The sequence below is a fragment of the Globicephala melas genome, chromosome 4, assembly GCF_963455315.2.
Source record: "Globicephala melas chromosome 4, mGloMel1.2, whole genome shotgun sequence".
Classification (NCBI taxonomy): domain Eukaryota; kingdom Metazoa; phylum Chordata; class Mammalia; order Artiodactyla; family Delphinidae; genus Globicephala; species Globicephala melas.
In genome coordinates this window covers 58,761,500-58,784,741 of record NC_083317.1, presented here as the reverse complement: position 1 = coordinate 58,784,741, position 23,242 = coordinate 58,761,500, and the positions used below count along the sequence as shown (strand labels likewise).

The 23,242-nt window shown below is 39.5% G+C and overlaps 2 protein-coding genes across 4 annotated transcripts in view; one reads left to right on the top strand and one right to left on the bottom strand.

The window, feature by feature from the left end:
- Positions 1–376: 376 nt before the first annotated feature.
- On the bottom strand, positions 377–20,630 carry SLC35A5 (solute carrier family 35 member A5). Of its 3 annotated transcripts, none has more exons than XM_060298053.2 (7): positions 20,214–20,630; positions 19,413–19,561; positions 14,386–14,484; positions 12,874–13,004; positions 10,284–10,351; positions 3,135–3,915; positions 377–1,865 (listed from the first exon to the last, which is right to left on the bottom strand). In XM_060298053.2, exons 2-7 carry the CDS (start codon positions 19,540–19,542, stop codon positions 1,797–1,799), a joined length of 1,278 nt encoding a protein of 425 aa, XP_060154036.1. In that variant the 5' UTR covers positions 19,543–19,561; positions 20,214–20,630; the 3' UTR covers positions 377–1,796. The 3 variants fall into 3 exon arrangements, with proteins under 3 accessions (XP_060154036.1, XP_030692636.1, XP_030692637.1); XM_030836776.3 differs by having other exon boundaries at positions 12,874–13,007; positions 20,369–20,629; XM_030836777.3 differs by having other exon boundaries at positions 12,874–13,007; positions 20,214–20,628.
- ATG3 (autophagy related 3) overlaps positions 20,455–23,242 on the top strand; it is a 29,208-nt gene continuing 26,420 nt past the window's right edge. Inside the window, exon 1 of the mRNA XM_030836783.3 lies at positions 20,455–21,181. Coding sequence (XP_030692643.1) covers positions 21,110–21,181 — 72 coding nt within the window. The 5' untranslated portion in view covers positions 20,455–21,109. The remainder of the gene's footprint in view (positions 21,182–23,242) is intronic.

The following is a 23,242-nucleotide window of genomic DNA, read 5'->3' as shown; positions in this document are numbered from 1 at the left end:
AACTGTAAATGAGAAAATCAATCTCCATGAATTAGTGGGATCTGCTATTTAATATATCCCGTAGGCAATACCTTCACAAGTAATACTGTTGCAATTTTATGTGTTTAATAAGTATGTTTTATATGCTATATTTCCTAAAAGTGAGGTCTTCCTATAGCTGATTTTCTTTACCTTAAAATGAATTGCCATAATAAAGTAATCTTTCTGTTTCACATTACTCTGATGGAACGCCTATGATAAGGTAAAGTTTTGCTATTCTCAGAAGTCAAGATCTACTGAAAAAGAGACAGTTTTAAAAGTTCTTTTGAAATTACGTTTTGAAATTAAAAATACTCTGCATTCCATCTCATATAACAAAGTGGCAACACAAGGTAAGTGTTTAATAGTTATTTTATTTATAAATTTCCACCAACTCTTGCCATTCATATTGTTCTGGATATCACAGATGGATTATGTAATAGTATTATCTTATATTTATCTGTATGAAATTTAGGGGAAAGAAGAGATGTACAGACTGCATGAAAACGACAACTTAAAGCTCACATTTACAGTGTAGTGCTCTATAAACACACAGGTCTATTAGCTGAAGCCAACACTTGTCCCATCACCATCCACCATATGGCCTTGGGCAAGTCATTTCTGTTTTCTCATTTTTAAATTATCTATCACCTGACTTCCTACCTCATAGACTCAAGTGGATGCATGCAAAAATACCTCAAAAAATACCATGCAGTTTAAGGGTGCAATATGGTTACTATAAAGTGCTTTATTTATTACTGGCCTTCCTCTTTTTAGAGTAATACTATTCATATTTCAGTAAAAGTCATTTGTTTGCAAAGTGACTCTTTTAAAAGAACTCTTCGGCAATAGTCTTACTGACAACCTGGCATGATTCTGAAGCCAGTGTCTCAACCTTTAGGAACAGAGTATGATATAAAGATATAAAATAGTCATAAGTTCTATTTAATAACTAATAAAAGTGGCTTATTAGTTCTCCAAAATAGAGTAATTCAAGAGTCATGTGGTCAAACTGAGGAGAAAAAACCCACCATAGCTCGTTTAAGTGATGTAAAATACAAGTGATAACTGTGGGGACTGGAAACCCACTTTCACCTAAATGGAAGCTTATTTGTGTAGAAAAACATCAAAAGACAACCACTAAAAATAAGATTTCCCACAAATTCCTAAAAATTAAAATTCTGAGATTTTTCTTGAAAAATTTGCTTCTTTGGCAAAACATTTAGCACAGACTACACTACTCTCAAATCAATGTTGTGGCCAGTTATTAAGGTCCTTCAACCACATTTTTAGAGTCTCATTGCTTTTTAATTACAAAATGACTATCTCCATGGTCTCAAAATTCAAGGGTCAACCTAGGTGATATTTATAACGATAAAAAAGGGAAGACTATGGCATGCAGAGCAGAACTACACAATTCTGAAAATCTGGCAAACTGATCTCTATTTGTATATTTATAGGGTACAGCTAACATGATTATTACAAGTTTTCTGGAATGGAGGAACAAGGAAAATAATCTGCAAATATATCTTGACCTACTAAGTACCAGGCCATTAATGCAGTCTCCATACTATTATTCTTAGGTCAGTTCCTTAGAACTTTTTAGCCTTTGGGTACTCTAAGCTTTGGTTGGAATTATTTAGGGAGCGGTTAGATATATGCAAAGAGTTTTATGCTTTAGAAATGTTCTTGGTTTATCAAAGTGGAAAGATAAATATCACACATGCTGAAAATGTGAAGATAAGGTTTATGAGAGCTGCCAACTATTTGGGTACCAGTTAGAAAGCATCTTCATCTGATTCAATATCACTCTTGGGTTTGGTAAGTCTCTCCAGTTCTTCTCCATCCTAAACGGAAACATGAAATCAGTAATTAATTAGGACAAAACTAGAAATGTCCCATTTTTAATGATTACTAAGGAGAAACCTTACTAACAAATCATGGATTTTATTTAATTAAACTATAATCTTGTTAAATGAAATTAAATAAATAAGTTCTTGGAAAGTTAACCGCAGGCATACAATGAGATAAAAAATTGGAATGCACTTCAGTACTTTTGAATTTCAAAGTTAACAAGAGCCAAGTAAGGAGCGGCCTCTGCTGGTCTTGGAGGGAAATGACTAAAGGCTGCAGAAATAGGTATAAACTAGGCCTTGTTACCTACATTGATTTTCTTCTACCTAAAAAAGTAGGGCAAGCAGTGTTATTAGACTGTTGGAAAAGAATACAGGATTTCTAAATCTATATTCTAACTGATATCAGAGCAGGCTTCTAATTTTTTCATCTTAAGAATCTGTTGTAAATATCATCACTTCAGAGGCATTACTGAGGGAAGCTTTGCCATGAACTGTATCTAATAAGAAATAGGTTAACTTTCCCGAAGAGTAAAATGTTCATTGTGTGAACTATCTCATATTTTGTGTTGTCATGAAAACTGTAAATTTAAACCTAGATAGAGGACTCCATTTCATGTTTTATTTAAATATATATCTCGTAACTTGAGCCTCCAAGAGATCACTATGCATTTGCAGCGATCCTTTTGGGAACCTTGGGAACCACCGTCTTAGCGAGATAAACAAGGTTGCCCTTCTGGCACACTCTGGTTTACGAAAAGCTACAGCGAAAAGAAAGAAGCCAGGCTTTTGACTTATATTTAACAAGACTTACTAATGTCAAAGATCAACTTTTCTTACGAATGAGGCTTGTTTCCCCAACTACAGTGGGGTGGAAAGAGTAATGAATGGGTTTGGCACCAGTTCTTTCACTTACTATCTGTAACCCAGTTAGCCTCTCTGAGTCTGTTTCCTCACTTGTAAAACTAGGAGACTAGACAAGATAACCTGTGATGCATCTTCTGGTTCTGTGACTGTAATATTCTATGATACAACTAATGCATAAGGTCCTTGAGGCTGTGATTTATACTTTTTCTCAACCCCTGACAGCATTATCATGAGCCCTTATACATAAGGAGTCCAACAAATGTTTGTTGAACGGTAAGTCACAGAGAGATCCAATACGCCCTGTGCCAAATCAGCACTGATCTATTTCTTTTCTTGTATAACTACACTTTGAATTTGGGAAGAACAGGCAAAAATGCGGCATCGTCACAAACTTACCCCACTGGAGCGCTCCCAAAGACTGCCGCTTAGATCTCGGATCCCTTCTTGCCTAGGTGCGTATTCCAGACCTTGAGGCTTGCTGGCATTATAAATAAATATGGAGAGAAGAACTGACGGGGCTTCTATGAAAAACTCCAGGGAGGGCCTGAAGTCAAAGACCAAGACAGACACCGTTGTGATGACGACAGTGGTGACCTGGGCCATCAAGACATGGAACATGTTATCCAGGAACTTCAGAATAAAGGCCACTGAGAGGCCCTGGAATGCAGTTACAAAAATAAGGGCTACTGAAAATGCATTGTGGCCATAAAAAAACCCACAGTTCTTAACCTGATCACGGTTACTGCTCTGAAGGCCCAGGGTCAGCCCATTAAAAAGAATGCCAAAGAAATAGAGTTTGCTGTTCTGTACAAAGATGCTTTCAGTGAGCTGGTTCCCTTCCTTCAGTATCTTTTCATTATAGATATTGGCCATCGAAGAAATAAAACACTGGACTATAATAAGAACATGGCCCAAGCCAAGACGGATATGACTGAAAACCCTGGCCGTGGTGTTCCACTGAGCTTCAGAAAAAGTCCACTCCTTTGCCGTGCAATTGTCTTTTCCGGAGCACTCACTTCTGAAAAGAAGACAGGAATTGGATGGGCTGAAGAAGGCATCGTGATGAAATCCATGTCCTGCCAGGTTATGCTGTGAGGTCTCAGTCCCAGAAGTGAGGGCCACAATAGACAAAAACAAAATCAGGAGGGAAGCCCACTGTATCCAGTTTAGATGCCTCCTGTTCAAAGATGAAAAAAGAGATTTTAATACTGGTCTTTTTTCCTCCTCCCCTATCAACTGTGTCTACTGAAAACTCAAATCACTTGAGTACTTGGTTGCATGAACCATACTGTTTTTGCCTGCATTCCCCACAATTCAAGTTCAAAGGAAACCCGTCAGGGTGTGTCTGCTTCTTGAACTTATTATTATTATTATTTTTGGTACGCGGGCCTCTCACTGTTGTGGCCTCTCCCGTTGCAGAGCACAGGCTCCGGACGCGCAGGCTCAGCGGCCATGGCTCACGGGCCCAGCTGCTCTGCGGCGTGTGGGATCTTCCCGGACCGGGGCATGAACCCGCATCCCCTGCATCGGCAGGCGGACTCTCAACCACTGCGCCACCAGGGAAGCCTTTGAACTTATTTATTTATTTTTTGCAGTACGCGGGCCTCTCACCGCTGTGGCCTCTCCTGTTGCGGGGCACAGGCTCCGGATGCGCAGGCTCAGCGGCCATGGCTCACGGGCCCAGCCGCTCCGTGGCATGTGGGATCTTCCCGGACCGGGGCACGAACCCACGCCCCCTGCATCGGCAGGCGGACTGTCAACCACAGCGCCACCAGGGAAGCCCCTTGAACTTATTTTTTATCTGCTTTTATAGTAGCTGTCCCTTAAGGCCATTCAGTCATTTCTTCTCATTTTAAGTTTCTTTTTAACCTATAGGTTTAACTAAGCCTCCTTCCTACCTTGGGAACTGATCTTAGATGTTTGGTACGATCACTTTTTAATCTCGTGATAAAATAAGTTATAGCAGAGATTCTCAATCTAGTTTCCATGAACCAGAAAAAATGTGACGAGCTTAGGATATCTGTGAATTCTTGCAGTGTGTGCCAAATCTTCTACATAGGTGAATTCCTGGTCTTCCCCACCCCCACCAGGTGATCCTTCAAAGATCCGTCAAATTTTCAAAGGTATTCATGACTCAGAAATGATTTAAGGAGGAAGCTAGTTCCCAGATTCATGGCCTGATCATAAAATATTATACAGCAAACTGTTTGATAAGGCAAGGAAAAAATATTTTCAGTGTTTCAGTTGATGAAGTCCTAACAATGCTTTATTTATTTCTTTATTTTTCCTAACAACAAACTTTTCAGATATGGAGGATGTGATGATTATTATTCCATTTTGCAAATTCATTCAGTTCAACAGACATTTAATAAGCAGCAACTATGTGCCAGGCACGCTGGGAAAAGAAAAAAGACTTGGTCTCCATCCTCAAAGAATTTACACTTTAATACGGAGTGAGCCATGGAACTAAATAATGACAATATAATGTGTGACATATGATACACAGAACAATTGGGGTACACTGAGGAACAACACCTGAGTCTGGAAATAGAGTCAGGTAGTGCTTCAAAGAGGAAATGACACTTAGGCTGAAAGATGAGAAATAAATTGAAGTTTCTCATGTGAAAAGGGAGTTGGCAATATACCCAGGAAGAGGCAAGAGTCTATACAAAGGCTACAAGAAGGTACATTGACTAAGGAAAGAGGGGTATGGGACTCAGGTGGGGGCATCCAGGGAGGCTTTTGGGGGGAACACCTTCAAGTTTGAAGATCGATTAGTCAGGTGGAGAAGAGGCACACCAAGCACAGAGAGTAACATGAGCAAAGGCAGACATGTAAAGCAACAGGTGAGAACTGAAGTTGCAAGAATTTTGGAGCCTTTGTTGAGCACCTACTATGGGTCAGGCAGTTTCCGTTCTAGAGGAGGAAATGGTTCTCAGAGTTTAACTGACTTCTCTAAGGTCATGTATTTATGAAAGAGCAAGGAAGGAGTCTGAGCCATGGTTTTGTAAGTTCTCCTTCTGGACCAATGCACCTCTTAAGTATAATTCTGAGTTCCCAGGATGCCTGTACAGGAATATGTGTCTGATTTCACCAATGCTTCCATAGAGCTTCATGCTGTGAAACTGCTAACTGCACAGATAGCACAGGCAGCAGCACACCTGTGCTCCCTATATGTCTTCTTGTGTATACACTTTCATATAACCAGATCTAGCATGCAGTGATGAGACCAACATAGCCTTATAGTCCATGAGGTCAGAAACTGTCAGCTAGTCACATACATTTCTGAAGGTGCAGGTGGTACACATTAAGTAGTAGAAAGCAAATGGAACAGAAACCGAAAAGACAGAGATGAAAAATGGGTGCTCAATTTATAAAAATCATTATATAACCAAGTACTGTAAGTCAAGATAAATGAGGCAATGATATACTCTACAGGTCCTTTAGAAGTTTTCAATTCTGACGGCTATAGATCTTCCACTAATATTGACATGGAGAAAAAAGAATCCAAGGAAATAAAGCCTTAAATAAGCTAACCAGTAACTACTGCAAATAATTACTCATTCAAGATAATGTTCTAGGAAGGTAAAAATTATTAAGGATTAGGGTGAAAACAGATTTTTAGCAAAGAAAATAAAACAATAAATCATCCTATAAAGGCAGCTGAGGATCTGCACTCTTATAAATGATGACTGATTAGGCACCAAAGAGTTTGAAAAAGTTTGCTCCTTACGGCTTAGGTGATTCAACAGTAGAAACTCACTTAACCGACCTCTCCACTGCCCCAGTAAAACATTCAGATTGATGCGCAGAGCTGAATGCCTCTGGCTGGAACGCTGCTGAACCTGAAGGCCTCTGCTCCCAAGTGAACTGTTTGCTCACAAAGAGTCTCTGTTCCAAAACGTGTTTTTGCCAGGTGACCTCATTATTGTAATTATATATTTTAATGATTACAGAAATCATAAATTATGAGTGAATGAAAAGGATTGCTGTTTTCATGAAAACTAAGTTGAATGCTTTGGGAGGACAAAAGGCAAATCTCAAGACAAAAAACCTGCCTTTGAATTAGGTACAGGTAAGTTAGTTTAAGCTTAGGGAATGAATAATAAAAATCCAGAAGAATCTACTTTAAAAATATACTTAAGGCTTGCTCCACTATAATGAAATTGAAACCAGAAACCACAGACGATGTGTAATGAATGTAGGTTCAAGCAAGAAAGAAGCCAAAGAACTCCAATCAGCAAACCCCACACGTATGCAAAGGAAAGGTTGCACTTTGAACCATGGTTCCACTTTGAACCATCAAAAGAATGATGAATCGACACTTACATACCTTAAGTTAAATTGTCTAAAGTATATATATATATTTTAAATGACATCCCTACTTTGAGTTTTCCTAGTAACTCAACAATTAGGTCCAAATTGTGTCAGATATGAGCATTTCTACCATATCTGGTGGTAAACCAAAGCAGAGCAAGAAAATATTTAAGTGGAAAGACATAACTTTTTACAAGAAACCATGCATCATAACTTTCTAAATAGCACAAAGAGTGACCAAGGGCAGATTTATCAAGGGAAAGTATAAATATTTATCAAGTGAATGAATGGTTTTGGAGAAATGCTTGTTATTACTGAGTGGCACTTTTATTTTTTCTGCTGGTTCAGAAAGTAAAGTTCACCGTAACTTCTAAGACATCCAACATATGTTTCAAAATGTGTTTTTTAATAATTTTTTCCCTTCCCTTTGAAGAAATCACAGAAACTTATATACATTCTTTAGGTAAAAATAAGTGCTGGTCTTGGTTTCGCTCTCTAATCTCCCAAATCTCGATGTTCAGGCTGACATTATTATTCCCTAAAGCCTAGCAAACAAGATTATACAACTTTGCCAAGCCTTAAGAGCAAACCAATAGGGCTTTGAGGCATGCCTGCCACATTTCCACTTTGAACCAGTAACTATACTTCAAGGAGGAAATCTATGCATTCACATGGGGTTTAGAATAAGACATTTGAATGATGATACTTTTCACTTTTTCTCACTTTCAAATTCTTACAAGTAAGTTTTACATTCGTCACTGGACTTATTTTTTTCTACCTGTATAGCCTTATATCCTTTACCTGTATGGGAAAGGTTATTTGATAGCTCTGCTAGAGGCAAGTATAAGACAAGAGCTTTGATATTCTAAATGAGTTATTTATGGCAAACAAATTAAGAACTTGTGATAGAACTCAAGCTATTCTTAGGTCAAAATTTTATTGCCACGGGCAAAAGACCATCAAATGACTCATGAAGAGTAGATTAAATAGGGAAAAACTAACAAACAACATACACTATCACCAACAAAAAGATCAAAATAGAACAAAGTTGATTTTAAAATATAATAATAGGTAATACTTAAAAGGCATTCCCATAAAAGACATTATTAATTACCACATTTTAGCTTCACTATTTAGAGTAGCTTCAAGTGCTGATTTGTGAATTAGTCAAACTAAGACCCATTCTGGGAACTAAGTGCTTGTGGAAATAATAAAAATGGAGTGCTTTTATTGTTTCTTTAATCTAAAGAACTTCTAAGGATTCAAAACAGAGTGGTATTAACAACAAAGCAAACACATGCCTAAGAATCCATATTACTGCTTTGAATATTAAGAGGTAAAATATGTTAAAAAAAAAAAGTTTGAACTGTAGTTCATAACGTTGTTTGCCCCTCTGCCCCCAGCCTATCCACCTACACTCCCTCTTCTACAGCCAAAGGGAGCTGCCTGAGGGCTGCAAAATGCTTAGTGGCTCTGGGTTCCAGGCACAGACTCAGCCTAACTGCACCTATCTCATGGGGTCATTGTGGGGTTAAGTCGAAATAGGGTAGAAAGGCCCTGAGGAGACCTTAGTGTTTTCTAGTCACTGGTGAAGAGCATCCCCGCGCAGCTGCCCACATGGCAGTCGGGCCACCCTGGGCAGGGCTTTTCCAAGTGCCCCTCACCTTGGCCCACAGCCCTGCTCATGCTCTGGGGTCATTAAAAAAAACAAACAACTCTGGGCATAGCTAGAGCCACTAGCCAATTTCAAGTCAGGAAATACCTTTAAACTTCTCTTTGGTAAATTCAGTTATTAATTTAATTTTGACATAATACTTATGTATTATATAATAACTTAAGTATAATACCATGTGTACTCATAAACTGTCACTTCACAGGAAAAAAAATTTTTTTACTTGAAAAAAAAGTGAAAAAAAAAGCCCCAAACAAAACAAAAAAAATACATGTTTTTGAGACCATCACTCCCCTATTAATAGTGAGTATTTTATTGTGTGTCAGAGCCAACAATTATTCCTTTATGGAAGTGCATCCCTAATTTTATCACAGGAATCAATATAAAAATATGATTGCTTATATATGTTTTCTCAGAAGCCAACTTTTATCCTACAAAGTGACTTTCGTGCTGATTTTAAAGACTTTAAAACGTTTTTTTGGATTAGCATTCTTTAACTTGCTAGTTGAATTGAATTATTCTCACAATTCATAAATAAAATGAAGAAAGTGATAGCAAAAGCAAATTTCAGTGACTCTAACATTTAAATTGGATGAAATGCTATGTTCATTTTTTTCCCATCTCTTACATTAACTATTAAATTGAATGTTTCCTCAGGGTAAAAGAAAACCTTTCAAGAATTTCATATAATTTATGTACTGGATGCATCATGGGATTCAACAAATAACTACTGAGTGCCTATGGACCAAGCCCTTCATCCTTCTGTACACATCAATTATGAAAACACACTATGACACAGCACATTGAGAAACAAATTAAAAAGAGAATGTGAATGTAAAATTAAAATAAAAACAATCACAACAAATATAACAGAGAGTTAATTTTATTTTCATCATCATCATCATTAAATAACAAATTAAACTGGAGTTAAGTACCCAGATCCTGTATCACCTTAGGACATTCTGGCCTTTGCTTTGCAGCAGAGCCTATCTAAACTAAAAATGTTTATTTTATTCAAACGTTCTCCTGGAGATGAATTAGTGATAGCACTTGGAAAGTTTAATAAGTTCACTCTTATTAATTGGAATTTTAACTAGATTCCTCATGCAAATCCTCTGCCAGTTAGAGCTTAAATCACGTAGTCACCTCAAGGAGTTTAATAAGGAATTTGCCACTTTTTATCACCTCCAAACTCCAAATAACAAATATATTAATCTTAGGAACTTCTTGGTTCCCTATTAGTGTACAGAGAATCTGCAAAAAAAAAAAAGCTATTGAATTCTTTGTTGAAAATCTGGCACTAAAAATTAAAATAATTAAAACCCAATCATCTCTTGTCTTTTGAGATGCTAAGAAAATACATTTCAAACATTGAATCGCAGAGGATTTAGACAGGCTAACACTGCAGCTGCTTTCCAGATGGGTTAAACAACTTGCCCAACACACAAAGCAAATTAGGAATAAAATCCCGGCCTTGGGATTCAGAGGGTATATCATCTGAAACAAGGCGGTACCATTTTAAAGTATGATATATGCTTTCACAACAAGTTACTTACTTCAGCACTATCCTGAATAGAAGAGCTGTTGTTATAATGCTAAAATTTGAGAAGATAACAGCCATGGCCTAGAAAGAAAGAGAAGATAGAGTTACAATCCAAGCAAAGCACTGACCTCAGAAATCTCCCAGCTTGGTGCAAGTTCACCTGACAAAAAAAGCTTTTTGGTCAAAATCCAGAGGGGTTATTAGGGCAGCTACTTCACTAGAGGATTAAATTCTATTTTTATTGCTTGTTAAACTTACGTAGATATGATCAAATTATTGTACAGGCTTTGAAAATGTGCTGAAATTCAGCAAATGCCTGTGTAATAATCTTTATGTGCAGATCTGGAAATACGTATAAACTCTATAAGTTTAGGTCCAGAAATAATGGTTACAATGATTATAAAGCATACTTTTTCAAGCTCTCAGAGACTTTTAACACTGATTCTGTGGGTAGAGAGAAAGCAAGTACTGTTAGGCCCATTTATACATTAAGAAGATGGAGGTATAGGTTTTTAAGCGTTTTTAATGCTCTAGGAATTAAATCAATTTATACCTGGTTGAACTGTAGTGATTCAATACCAGTGATTCACTACCAAACTTATATTTGACAGTCCTTTGGATTTATTCACATTGTTCTAAACACTTAGAAAGGTGTTAGCCAGATTTTATTAAGGTTTGTTTTTGTGAATTTAGTCAAATTTCACATATGAAAATATTAATCTGAACATATATACATTTTGGCCCAGAAAATATGAAATTTATCACTGCCCCCATAATTGGATCTGACAATATTAATAATTTCTAAAAACAAATCCTACTGCCTTCCTCCTTGCTGTCACTTTAAATTGACCAAGCCTAAAGAGTATCCACAATCTTATGCAACCAGCAAACATGACTAATATGCAGCTGAGTTAAAGAAATAAGAGTAAAATCCAATAACAACTAGCAAAAATTCCAAGAATACAATATTGCTCTTTTCCTACTGACTTTTATGGGAACCATTATTTTAAGGTTTTCTTTGCAGATGAATGCTTGTGAACCCCTGGTTAGGAGACAAGTAAGAGGAGATAAGAAAAGTACGTGGCTGGTTAAGAGTGGGGAAGTGGCGGCTCTGATCAATCAGTTACAGCGCTGCTGCTGGCCTGGGGAATTGTGTCCACTTTGTCCAGGCAATAGTATAGAACAAATAAAATATCACAGCTCTTTGCCCCCAAACTTCCATGCATCTCTATTTAATTCTTTCCAACGAGGTGTGGGCATAGCACTACACAGAATATGTATGCCAAGTAATTTATTTTGTAATATCTGTGGTTGTACACAATCAGGAAGGAAGAGCAAAGCAAGAAGCTGTAAGAACAGGAAGTTGCACTCCTGCTTTGGTACTAGGGGTTTAGCAAAGGGATATAAATTTAGAGGTAGTCTGTTGGATGCAAATAAAACACAACAAATATACACTTCTTGAATGTGAATAATTATGTTGTTGGGAGGAATTCTCAGATCTGAAAAACAAAGTGAAAGAATTTAGGAGAGGACACATTTTAAATGGAATGAACTTTTACTAATAAAATGGATCACAGAGCTGAAAGCAACTTCATGTGATCCCCTGGCCTAGGTCCTTACCTTTGGGCCGGTATGGTAACACTATTCTATTTTACAGAGCGGTTTGGCCTTGCCTGGTTCTAATCTTTTAAATTGTGCAAAAGAATCAAACTCCTGTTTTCTACCTCAGTGCCCTCTTGACCCCTCCTTTTCACCCCACTTTCATACTGATTTGGATATACTTAAGAGGCTTCAAATAGAGGACTAGTGTCAACAGAAATTCTATTTATGATCAAAATGCCTGAACTTGCTCTTTAAAGAAAATTAAAACACATTTTCTTAAATGTGGCAATAGAAACCTTCGTTTTATAAAATGAAAATATAGAGGGGAAAATATACACGTGATCCAAACTGAGTAATAGGTAAAAGCAGAAGAGACCAAACTTTAATTCTGATTACTAACAGCTCTCTAAATTGGCGTAGGGGATGCCAGGGGAGATGAGAAGTATACCTAGTATTATCAGTTATGGATAGCAGTTAGATTGGGAGGATATAATCTCTACCCTTAAAGAACTTGGTTAAATGACAGGACTAACAGAAAACGAAAATCATACCAAAAGAATACATATACACCACATTAAAACAAGTGTAAGAAAGAGCGGTACACTGAGTGTATAATTTTCTGAGTTACTCATGGGAGTCTGCTTGGAGGTCCTGGATGTTGAGATTAATACTAGAGGTGGGTGACCACAGGATGGCTCAGAAAATAGGCAGACTGGTTAAGGTTACACAGAGAGAGATGGCTCTAGATTCAGTGGTCAGGAAGCAGCTCCCACACATCAGTCAGCACAGTTTAATAGTTATCTTTCACAGCGGAAGAGTCTTGCAAGTGGATTGGTAAGTCAGTGCTCAGATAATTCTGCTCAAACCTCAGGAAGGCCAGTGAGGCAATGAGAAACTAACAGTGCCAAGGAAAACGATTAAAAAAAAAAAAGAGAAAGGTTAGTTCCAGGATTCATTTCTCTGTCTTTTCAATGCTATCTTCTTTGTCATTATTTACTTACAGGCTGAAGATAGGAAAGGACATAGAAGACAATCAAATTATCCAGGAAATAAAGAAAGGCAGGAATGGACCACTTCATGAAATTAGAGAATTCCTTCCAGGAACCACATCTCAAGTTTCTATTTTGATGATCTTCTAAAGAAAGAAATACAGCAATAAATATATGAGCTTGATGAGAATGCACATATTTTTAGAGAAAGTAAATTGTATTTAATTTCTGATATAATTCTTTAAAAGAGACTTAATGAACATGCTTTCATAAGTGACTATTAGCCTTGAGAAATCAAGGACTACACAGGATTCCATTATGGTCTTTCTTCACCCCACCACCGTGCTCATCTCTGACAACAGCAACACTTTAGGAATACTGATTTTCTTAGTTCCTGCTAACTTGAGACAGACGTATTACTGAAGAAGGCAACTCAGGACACACTTATGTTTTCTCTTACTACTCTGAGCATAAAGCCAAGAGAGATCAACAAGTTAAAATAAGTGGAACAAAAAATGTAGCGTTCATGCTGGGATTTTTTTTCCTGGGGCCGGGACGGTGGTGCTGTGGTGGGTGAGGGAATCAGGAAAGGGAGATAACTAAGTGAAAGTTTATATACAGGGGAGTAGAGAAAATTAACCTTTGCTCATCCTAGTATGAGTTATTCTCCTATCTCTAGGTTTACAAAAACTTAAGAAGGTACTATAACGGAGAATGTAAAATAAAATGAAAAGATAGAAAACAATTTAAGTCTAACCCCTGTAAATACTTCATGAATTTCACGAGATTAAGAAATGTATTCCACTAACTAGAAACTCTGCAAAGATCGAAACCTCTGAGAATGAAAAGACAACTTCTTGGGCAAGCCCTTTAATAGTGTAAACTCTATGTCTACCTCATGTGGGAAGGTGGATCAAAGTAGTAGAGAGAGCTAAGGTTCAATAACTGGAGAATTAATAGCCACAAAAGGGTACATACTTTTGATCTGAGGAAGGATTAGTACCCTTATTTGATACTATTTGCACCCTTATTTGATACTTATTTGATAGTTGATGAAACTGGAGCTCAGAAAAGTAAAATAATCTGCCCTAGAATACAGTCTCTCTGACTCCAAAGCGCTATGCTGTCCCCCTAAAGGCAATGGGGATTGTTTTGCAGTATGCTACATATCACGTCAGACAGTAGTGATTTAGATAATCCTGAATTTGAACAAAAACTAACTCGCTGTGTGACCCACCACAGGAACAAGTCAAGAGGCAGCACAGTGGACGGGACGCTAGGACATGTGGGTTGGAGTCCAGGCTTTGCCTCCTCCTACCCAGCACTACATTAACACTTACTACTTACTCTCTGAGTCTGCTCCTCACCTGCAAAACATGAGTAATCATATTTCTATTTGTATCTTAGTATCCTCATATATAAAATTAATGGGCTAGACTAACTGATACGAAATGTTCCTTTCAGTTCTAAAATTTTTTGATCCTGTGATTTTTAACCAGTATATAATACCATTTCAAGACTCACCTTTCTTTAGAACCCAGAATGACACAAGCACACAGAAAACCAGCTTCACCAGTTCTGAGCACACATTCACAGTAGTTGGAAGATAATCATATTTGTTCTCTGAAATGTAACAGAAATGTTTTTTAATTATAAATTTTGCTCTATATAATGCTTACATACAGTAAATAATTTAGAGCTGTTTCTAAACTTAAAAGTTGGACTTTAAGACTGGTTATATTGGGCTTCCCTGGTGGCATAGTGGTTGACAGTCCGCCTGCCAATGCAGGGGACACGGGTTCGTGCCCCGGTCCGGGAAGATCCGACATGCTGCGGAGCAGCTGGGCCAGTGAGCCATGGCCGCTGAGCCTGCGCGTCCGGAGCCTGTGCTCCGCAACAGGAGAGGCCACAACAGTGAGAGGCCCGCGTACCGCAAAAGACTGGTTATATTAAACTTCATCCAGTTGGTTTTGGCTCTTTTGGATTTTTGAATCAATTCACCTAACGTGAATTCCCCTTACCTCATTGAGCGTTTTATTATCCTTGAAATTGAGAGATATGCCTCTCATGTTTTCCTTCGAGTTCCTGAAAAATGTGTTGAGGAGGCTAGGGCTACAGGCGAAGAAAGCTTTGTGGCATTAGAGATCACCTTCTAAGTTGACCATTAACTAACAATCAGGGCCTGACTAATCAAACAGCTATCAATCTAGGTGGCTGAATTATTACCCAGCTCATGATTCCTCTTGTGTGACTTGTCTGCCTTGCTTAAATACACTCTGTCTGTGATATTCCCTGAACTCAGAGTTTTCCTATCTGTTTCATATCATGGTACACATGGAAAACAATATTTGTTAGGCACTCTGGGACAAACAGTATGTTGTGGTAACAGAAGGAAGCGGCTTGAGGCAAGAGGCAACTGGCCCAGGGCTCTTCGGTGGACAAACACACTGACACATCCAAACCCACTGACCAATCAGGAAGCTATATCCCAACCTACAAGTCAATCTAATTAGGAAATGAGGTTTGGTTAGTATATCTTGACTTAGCTGTTATTTCTCTCCTTTTTCTAAAATGCTTACAAACAACTTGCTCTATGATTTTGCCAAGGACAAACATAAATTTTATTAGTTACTATTTTGAGGAATGCATTTTCTCAAAAATATTTGCTTGTTTCCCTTGGTTGTCATATGAAAAAACTGGCCAAGTACAAAGGAAAAAAGCCAAGTACAAAGGAAAAAAGCCAACTCGACATTCTTGCTCCCCAGAACACTCTTTCTTCCTCTTTTCTGTGGTTTTCCCTGACCTTCACAACCTATGCATAATCAATCCTTTATTCATCTCTGATCCTGTAGCACTAGTGTAAACAGATAGGGTAGGGGATCCCCAGAGAAAGAGAACCAGGCGTGGCTTTCTGGACATAAGAGAAGCCATTTTTGGCCTAAGCCATCTTGTGACTTAAGCCTGGCCATAATGCTGGTCCTTGAACAGGTCTCAGTAATTAAGGATCTTAAGGGAACAAAAGAATGCAGGAATAAACTGTTATCCAGCAAGAGAAGTGACAATAGCAAAGATAATATATCAGTTGTAAAGACTCCCAGTTCAGTTTCAATGGTAAAGATGAGCCTGCATTGCTCAACCACCAGATCAACTAGAACTGGATGATGATGCTGACCTTTTCTGACCCTCCTGACTTCAATCAACTAAAGCTGGATTCTGTCAACCACCCAAGCCCCTTCATAAAATGCATGTACCCTTTAGCTTAAAATTTCCCCAATTTTGCTGTTTGGGAAGACACTGCTTTGGGAAAGATCCCTGGTGTCCTCCTTACTTGCTACAAGTAATAATAAACCCTTCCTTCTCCCGATCTTTGGCTTGGTTGTGTCTTTTGGCTCAACACCTACCAAGAGGTGAACCCTGCTTTCGGGTAACACTACCTATAAACCTCTATAACAGTACTTGTAACATTGTATAATAGTTATTTTTTATGTTGTATGTCTTACCCTTAAAATGTAAGCTTTGAGGCTTCCCTGGTGGCGCAGTGGTTAAGAATCCGCCTGCCAATGCAGGCGACACGGGTTCGAGCTCTGGTCCGGGAAGATCCCGCATGCCGCGGAGCAACTAAGCCCATGCGCCACAACTACTGAGCCCACGCACCTAGAGCCCGTACTCCGCAACAAGAGAAGCCACCACAATGAGAAACCCGTGCACCGCAACGAAGAGTAGCCCCCGCTCGCTGCAACTAGAGAAAGCCCGCGCGCAGCAACGAAGACCCAACACAGCCAAAAATAAAAACAAACAAACAAATTAAATAAATAAATTTTAAAAAGTAAGCTTCTTACAAGACAGGGATCATGTCTTGTAAGACATCCTAAACCTGGCAGTTAAGTGTTCTGCACTTAGTAGGCACTTAATTGGCTGTTAAACTTTCTCCATTATTCAAAGCTCAGTTAAAAACATCTCTTCCTCCCTCTTCTGAGCTCAAAGTTATACTGAAATCACATTTCCATTATCCTCCAACAATACTTTGCTTTACTTTCTAGCACGATACACATGAGCAAACATGCACGCACACAAATGGGGGGGGGGCTTCATATCACAACTTTCAAACTCTTGTCACTGCTCTTTAACTCATTCTTGCTTTTCATCATTTTTGTTTTTCTCCTTGCATTTCTCTCATGGTTGATCCCGTATCGTATCACAGCATCATGTGTGACCTCTCTCCACTCTTCTGCCCACACTTCAACCTTATCTACGCCACATTCATCCTTATTGGTTTCCCTTCACTCCCAGAGAGAGGAGCCATGGCCCCACTGTTTACCCATTCTCCCCATTAAAACCTTCCATTCTCTTCAGGGGCTTTGCTCCAATAATTATTTCCTCGGGCTTCAGTATATCTCCTTTATCTTTCAATTAACTGGCTTCCTCTCCTCTCCTACAAATATGTTCAAAACTCCCAACCAAAAAAAATAAAATATAAGATCCTCCCTCTCCAGCTACCATACCTCCTCCTAATCTCCATAAAAGTGTCAATATTCATTATCTCCACTGTACCCACTTTCCACTCAGATCTTGCCCCCAAGCAGTTTGGTTTCTAATCCCACCACAGTACTCCAACTACCTAGTTCCTGAGATTACCAAACATCTTCTAATTACTAATTCCCAAGAGTGGGTTTTAATCCTTATCTTATCCTGATGTTGCAATTTCCTCCCAAACTCCCTTCTATAAGTCATGTGCATTTAGCTCTCTCACCTCTCTAATTCCTTCTTAATGTCCTCTGAGTGTCAGCACTCCTGTTAAACGCTGGCATTCCTTGGCTCTTTGTTATTTTCTCATTCTGTGTGGTTACCGTGAATGAGCCCTCCGCTCCTCGGAGGGCTCATTTATATTTAATATAAACGTTTCCAAATCTGTATTCTGGAACATTTAATGCTCACTAAACATGTCCATATGAATGACTATCTCCTATTTATTCACTTAACTGGCATTTCCTTGACATGTGTGAAGTGCTAAACACTGCAGGATACAGCAGTAAACAAGGACACAGCTCCTGGCCTCATGGAAGGTACAAGAGCTAAAACTGTTAATTTCTCTGAGCTCTGTCCAACTGCTCTTCCTTCCTTAGTCTCCATCTCAGTTGAGAACATCATTGATCTACTCAGCATCCAAACCAGAAACCTCTGAACTATCCAATACTTCATCTCCTTTAATCTCCACATTCCACACATTCTCCAGGTCTTTTCTATGTTTAGAATATTTCTTGAATCTATCCTCTCTTCTCAATTCCTACTTCAAAAGCCTTGGTTAGTTTTCATCATCTGTGGCTTGAATTTGTAATAACCCCCTAACTGGCTACTTCTCTTCCCCTTTAATCCATTCTCCATCCAGCTACCATAATAGTCTTTCTCATCTTAACCTGCCGTCTATATTCCTCCAAGTATTCCTTGTCCCCCAGACTCTAGGGCCTAGAGAATAAAGTCCCAGATGCTTAGCATGACATATAAAGTCCTCAGCGCTCTGATCATTACTGCCCTCTCTGGCTAAGCACTCCTTCCCCCCTCGTCCAAGTCCTTAAAACTTTTTGCTCAGTAATTCTGAACTACACATTCTCACAATCCATCCTGCTTTTTTAATACATCTGTTCGTTTTTACAGGCTGTTGCTTCTGTTTTGAATACCTCTGCCCACCTTGTCTTCTTGTGGATCAACTGTCACCTTATCAGGGAAGTGTTCCCTGACTGCTTCACAGTCCACATCATGCTCTCCCAGACAGAATATATCACTTTCTATGTAAAACTACCTCTGTATCTTTGGTATAGAACTGCACTTATTATACTGTATTTTCATGATGCATTTACATGTATTTCTCTTCTAATAAACTGTGAATTCTTGAGAATAAAGTCTATATCTTGTGCACTTTGAACTCTGCTAGTAATATCTAGCCCAGCCCCTGGCAGAGAAATGTTAACTGAAAAAGAGACTTATGTACACATCTGACTCCCCAGGCAGACCATTAACGATCATGATGTCATGATTTTACGTGTACTCAATAACTAGTGAGAGGTTCTCAACACAGTTTTGTGGAATTAAACTGTTTAAATACAAATTCTTACATTAAGAATAATAAAAGATTTCCTGAGTATGTATTTATCAAAGCTAATAACCTGTACTGCTCCACTGATTATGTAGTTAAAATAGTACCTCACAAACCCCAAGTGACCAAATGTATCTCCTATTTCAAAATAAGTTATAATATATATTGCTATAGGCCCAGAAACACCTGTTGATTAAACCAACAGTCAGATGTTATGATCTGTTCTGCAAAGGTTTTGATCCTGTACTTAACTGACCCAAATTTCACTCAGCATCAAAAATTTTTCTTGGTAAGGAATGACAGTTTAAAGAACCAAATTTAAACATGGTTTATCACTGACACGAAGCAGAATACTTTAAAGGGTATTATCCCCATTTTATATACAAGGGAAACTAAAGACAAGAAAGATAAAGTGTGATTAGATGGCAGTGCTCCATACATATTCCAAATCTTAACTTACCTTCATTGGCTGAATATTTTACAAGTAGGATTCGACTGGAGCTTAAAGCAATGAATATGGCCCCCAGCAGGAATGTATACATTGCTGAAGAGGAGCTTAACACGGGATGACCACAATAATTGCTTTCCATTCCACTGTTTTTTAATTGCCTTAAAGAGAAGAACAAGTTCATGAGCAACCCTGCTGGCAGATTAAGCATAATGCAAATACCACTGATTTGTGAAGAACAGAAAAGGAATTTTTTAGATGTCTGGTTATGCCTATACCCAAAGCAAAAAAGTTGGGGAGTACAAGGGAAACTATGGGGAAAGGAAAGAGTCAAAATTTGACAGGAGGGGGAACTCTAGAGATTGAAAAGGCAAGAGCCAGCTTAGAAGTGCTGCCAAAGGTAGGACATTTTAGGACTGCAGGATTCTGCAGAAAAGCAATTCTTTAACTTTCATTCTTATGAGCAACTTTGCTCTAGAAGATAATTTCATACTTGTATTTTTCTCCTCAGTAGCAGTTTTTCCATAGGAGGAAGAAAAAGAGCTTGATGGGAAAGATTTCGTTACAATAATGACCGAAATAGAAATATCTGAAACACTGTGTTAATTTATACTGAACTACTGTTGGAAGTAGAAGACGACTTAGAAATCAATGGCTCTAAGGCCCTCTTTTGATATGTTAAGGCCATTAAACTCCAGGTCGGGTAACTACCCAAAGCAACCCAGAGTAAGGATAGTGCACAGTGCCCGGGGGATTGGTGAGAGATGGGCTGGAAATACCAATGCCCACAGCCCAAGGTGGGCGTAAACCTACCAAGGCCAAAGAGACACCTCCCCTTCTCGGGAAGAGCAGCTTTCCCTCCACGATCTAGGAACGCCTTCTTGTCACACATGCGCAGGAGGCATCTCGTCTGGGGCGCCCTCCCCTCAAACGCACGCGCACTTCCTTGTCCCGTGGGGCGCGGTTACCTCGGTCCCTTGGAAGAGCTTCTAGTGGAAGAGCGTACATCCTAAAGCTAAGACAGTAACTGTCTAGGTCCGCAGCAGCAGCAGCGGTAGCTTTTAGGGTCCATACGCAGAGAATCTATGGGAGGAAAAGAAAGGCGAATAAGCCTTTGGACCCGACCCTCCTATTCCGGAACAAAAAGCACAATAACTACCCGACTGAGCAAAAGCGGACCTGGCGCCCATTGCGCAGGCGCGCTCAGTGTTACGCTTCCGGAGGGAGGGGAGAAGCGACCCGATCCCGCCCCACCGCGGCCTTTGTCGCGTCACGTGCCCGGAGGCTCCTGTGTCACGTGAGGCCCAGGTGGCGGCGGAGCTACGGCGAGAGGGCGAGAGTAAGAAGCGGAAGCCGGAAGGGGCGCGAGTGAAGGGTGGCAGAGAAGACTCCTCCCGAGAGGGCAAGGGGTGCGCGTGCGCCCTCTTCTTCCAGCGCAGCCCCGCCGCCCTCGCTCGCGGCCAGGTGACAGCTGGGCCTGGCCTGCTGCGCGCTGCCTGGGGCGCGAGGAGCGCGCGCCCTGCCCTTGCGCGCCGCGCCGGCCGCCCCTCCCCCTCGTCCCGTCCCTCCCGTCGCGTCCCGTCCCCTTGGGTGCTGCCGGCCGGTGCTGAGGCGAGTCGGCGGCAGCGGGGACATTTTCTGACTCCCGACCACTGTCCCGGCTGCCTTTTCCTCTCCGACGCGGGGCCGGCCGCTACTCCGGCCCCAGGATGCAGAATGTGATTAACACGGTGAAGGGAAAGGCACTGGAAGTGGCTGAGTACCTGACCCCGGTCCTCAAGGTAAGCCGGGCTTGCCGGGGGTTGTCAGGCTCACGCTTGGCTCTGCAGGGACCGAGGACCGGACGCCGGGGGAGTCACGGTGTTGTCCGGTGGGGAGCGGTGTAGGGTGGTACGCGGGAAAATGTGCAGCCCCCTCCCGCGGTCTTATCCAGCTGTTCTCTAGGGTAAACTTGGAGCGACGCTCTGTGCGTACTTCACCCGCCAGAACTCAGCTCGTCTGGGTACATCGGGTTGGAGCGTAGTCCGCACCTAAGTGGGTTTTAGAACATTGAATCCTAACCTCGGAAGTCTTTTGAACTTTTTAAGCAAGGATTTTGCTTATTTTAAAGAAATGAATCTGTTTGGTACTAAAATGACATGTTGCTTTTTTTCTTTCAAATTTAGTAGTAAGTTTTGTAATTAGGAGTTTGAAATAGTAAGTTGTGAATGAGGTCGCAGCTTATTAGATTTCAGTGGAACAAGGTGAAATTTGCAACATTATTTCTTTCAGTACCGTTGAACCCAGTTTACAGGCAAAACCCCCTTTCCCAAGTTTTAAAATAGCTGAAACTAGTTCATCTTGGACGTCAGTGATAATACGGAGCAGCTTGACCCTTCTAGATACATAATTTTTTTTTACATTGGCAATAACAGCGTTTTTAAACTAAAAATTGTGACACATTAGCTATTACAGCAGTGACTGACTTTCTTATTTTCAAAGATAAATTAATAGAATTGCATTCGAGTTTTTCTTTTATAACCCTTTATGGTAAGTTTTTTGTTATTGTATCTTTATTTTTCCTTTCTGAAAAGCGAGCAATGATAATAAATGAATAGCGATTTCTTGCTTAAGTGTTTTTTTTCTTTAAGCTTTTATTAAAATTTTACAAATCTTAGTGTAGGATGAAATATCCATGGAAATGGTTGTTCCTCTCTATTCAAGAAGTTACTCTGGTGTTCTAAGAAGATTTTACTTTGCTCCCTTTCCATGACAAAGTGAAATATTAGTCCTGCAGTTTTTAAATACTTATTTCTAAGAATGGTTTTAAAATGATGTCTTGTTGGGCCAAGTTAAAAAAAAAAGTTTATAAATGAGAACTCCAACACTTGCTACGCTTACATTTGTTTACTGTGAAACCCATCATAATTAAGATTGTTCAGTCAACTTTGAAAATTTTTTTTTGACATTTGAATCGAATGATTCTTTTGCATATTATGTCATCTTATAAGAAACGTCTAATTTACTAGGCATACAGCATTTAAATAATACATAATTATTAAGACTTTTTAGTTTCAGGGAGAGAGGAGCAAGAGAAAAAAACCTCCCACATAAAATATAAAACTGCTATTTTGAACTTATAGGATTATGTATTGAGAAAGCATTCTACTTGTTCACCAAACTGAAAGGATGTGTTAGCTTGTTTATGTATTTTTAGTAATAAGGAAAGCAGAATTAATGACCCTTGCCTTGATCTTCCCTGTACAAACTGTTGGTTTACAGAGTGAATTCTTGTAGTTTCCTACTAGACATGGGAAGGCAAGGAGAAAAAGCTAAATCCCTGGGAAATAGATGATGATTTATCCCAACGAGTAAAAATTAAGAAAAATCATGGTTTGGAAGGCACATGTACAGTAAAAGCCAGAGTCCTTACAATGAACTTCAAGCCTATACTTGTTTGGTAGAAGGTCCTTTCTCATCTACTACTGGATTTTAAGCAAAAGCCCTTGTTCACTTTTGCTTAAAAGCCAGTCTGACCTTCTGTGTTATCCATCAAGCACTCTCTTGCCTTGGGTTTTGCATTTGCTCTTCCCTCTGCCTGAAATGCTCTTCCTCCAGACAGCCTTGTGGCTGGTTCCTTTCCTTAAGGTCTCTACTCTATAGTCACCCATCAGTGTAGTCTTTTTTCTCTTACCATCCTAGTTTAAATAACCATCTCTCTCCCTCCACCCCTGACCAGTTTCCTCTCTGCCCCATTTTTCTTTTTGATATTGATGACCATTTGGTTTTTCTCCCTGAACTAGAGTTTAAACTTCTTATGAGGACAAGGAGGGGTATGGTCTATTTTATTCACTCTATGTCCC

Coding starts and splice junctions, on each gene's coding strand:
- SLC35A5 (XM_030836776.3), bottom strand. CDS start 19,542: ATGGAAAGCAATTATTGTGGTCATCCCGTGTTAAGCTCCTCTTCAGCA. Junction 10,352..12,873: donor TCCTTTCCTATCTTCAGCCT/GTAAGTAAATAA, acceptor CTTTCTTTCTAG/GCCATGGCTGTTATCTTCTC. Junction 3,916..10,283: donor CTATTCAGGATAGTGCTGAA/GTAAGTAACTTG, acceptor ATCTTTGAACAG/GAGGCATCTAAACTGGATAC.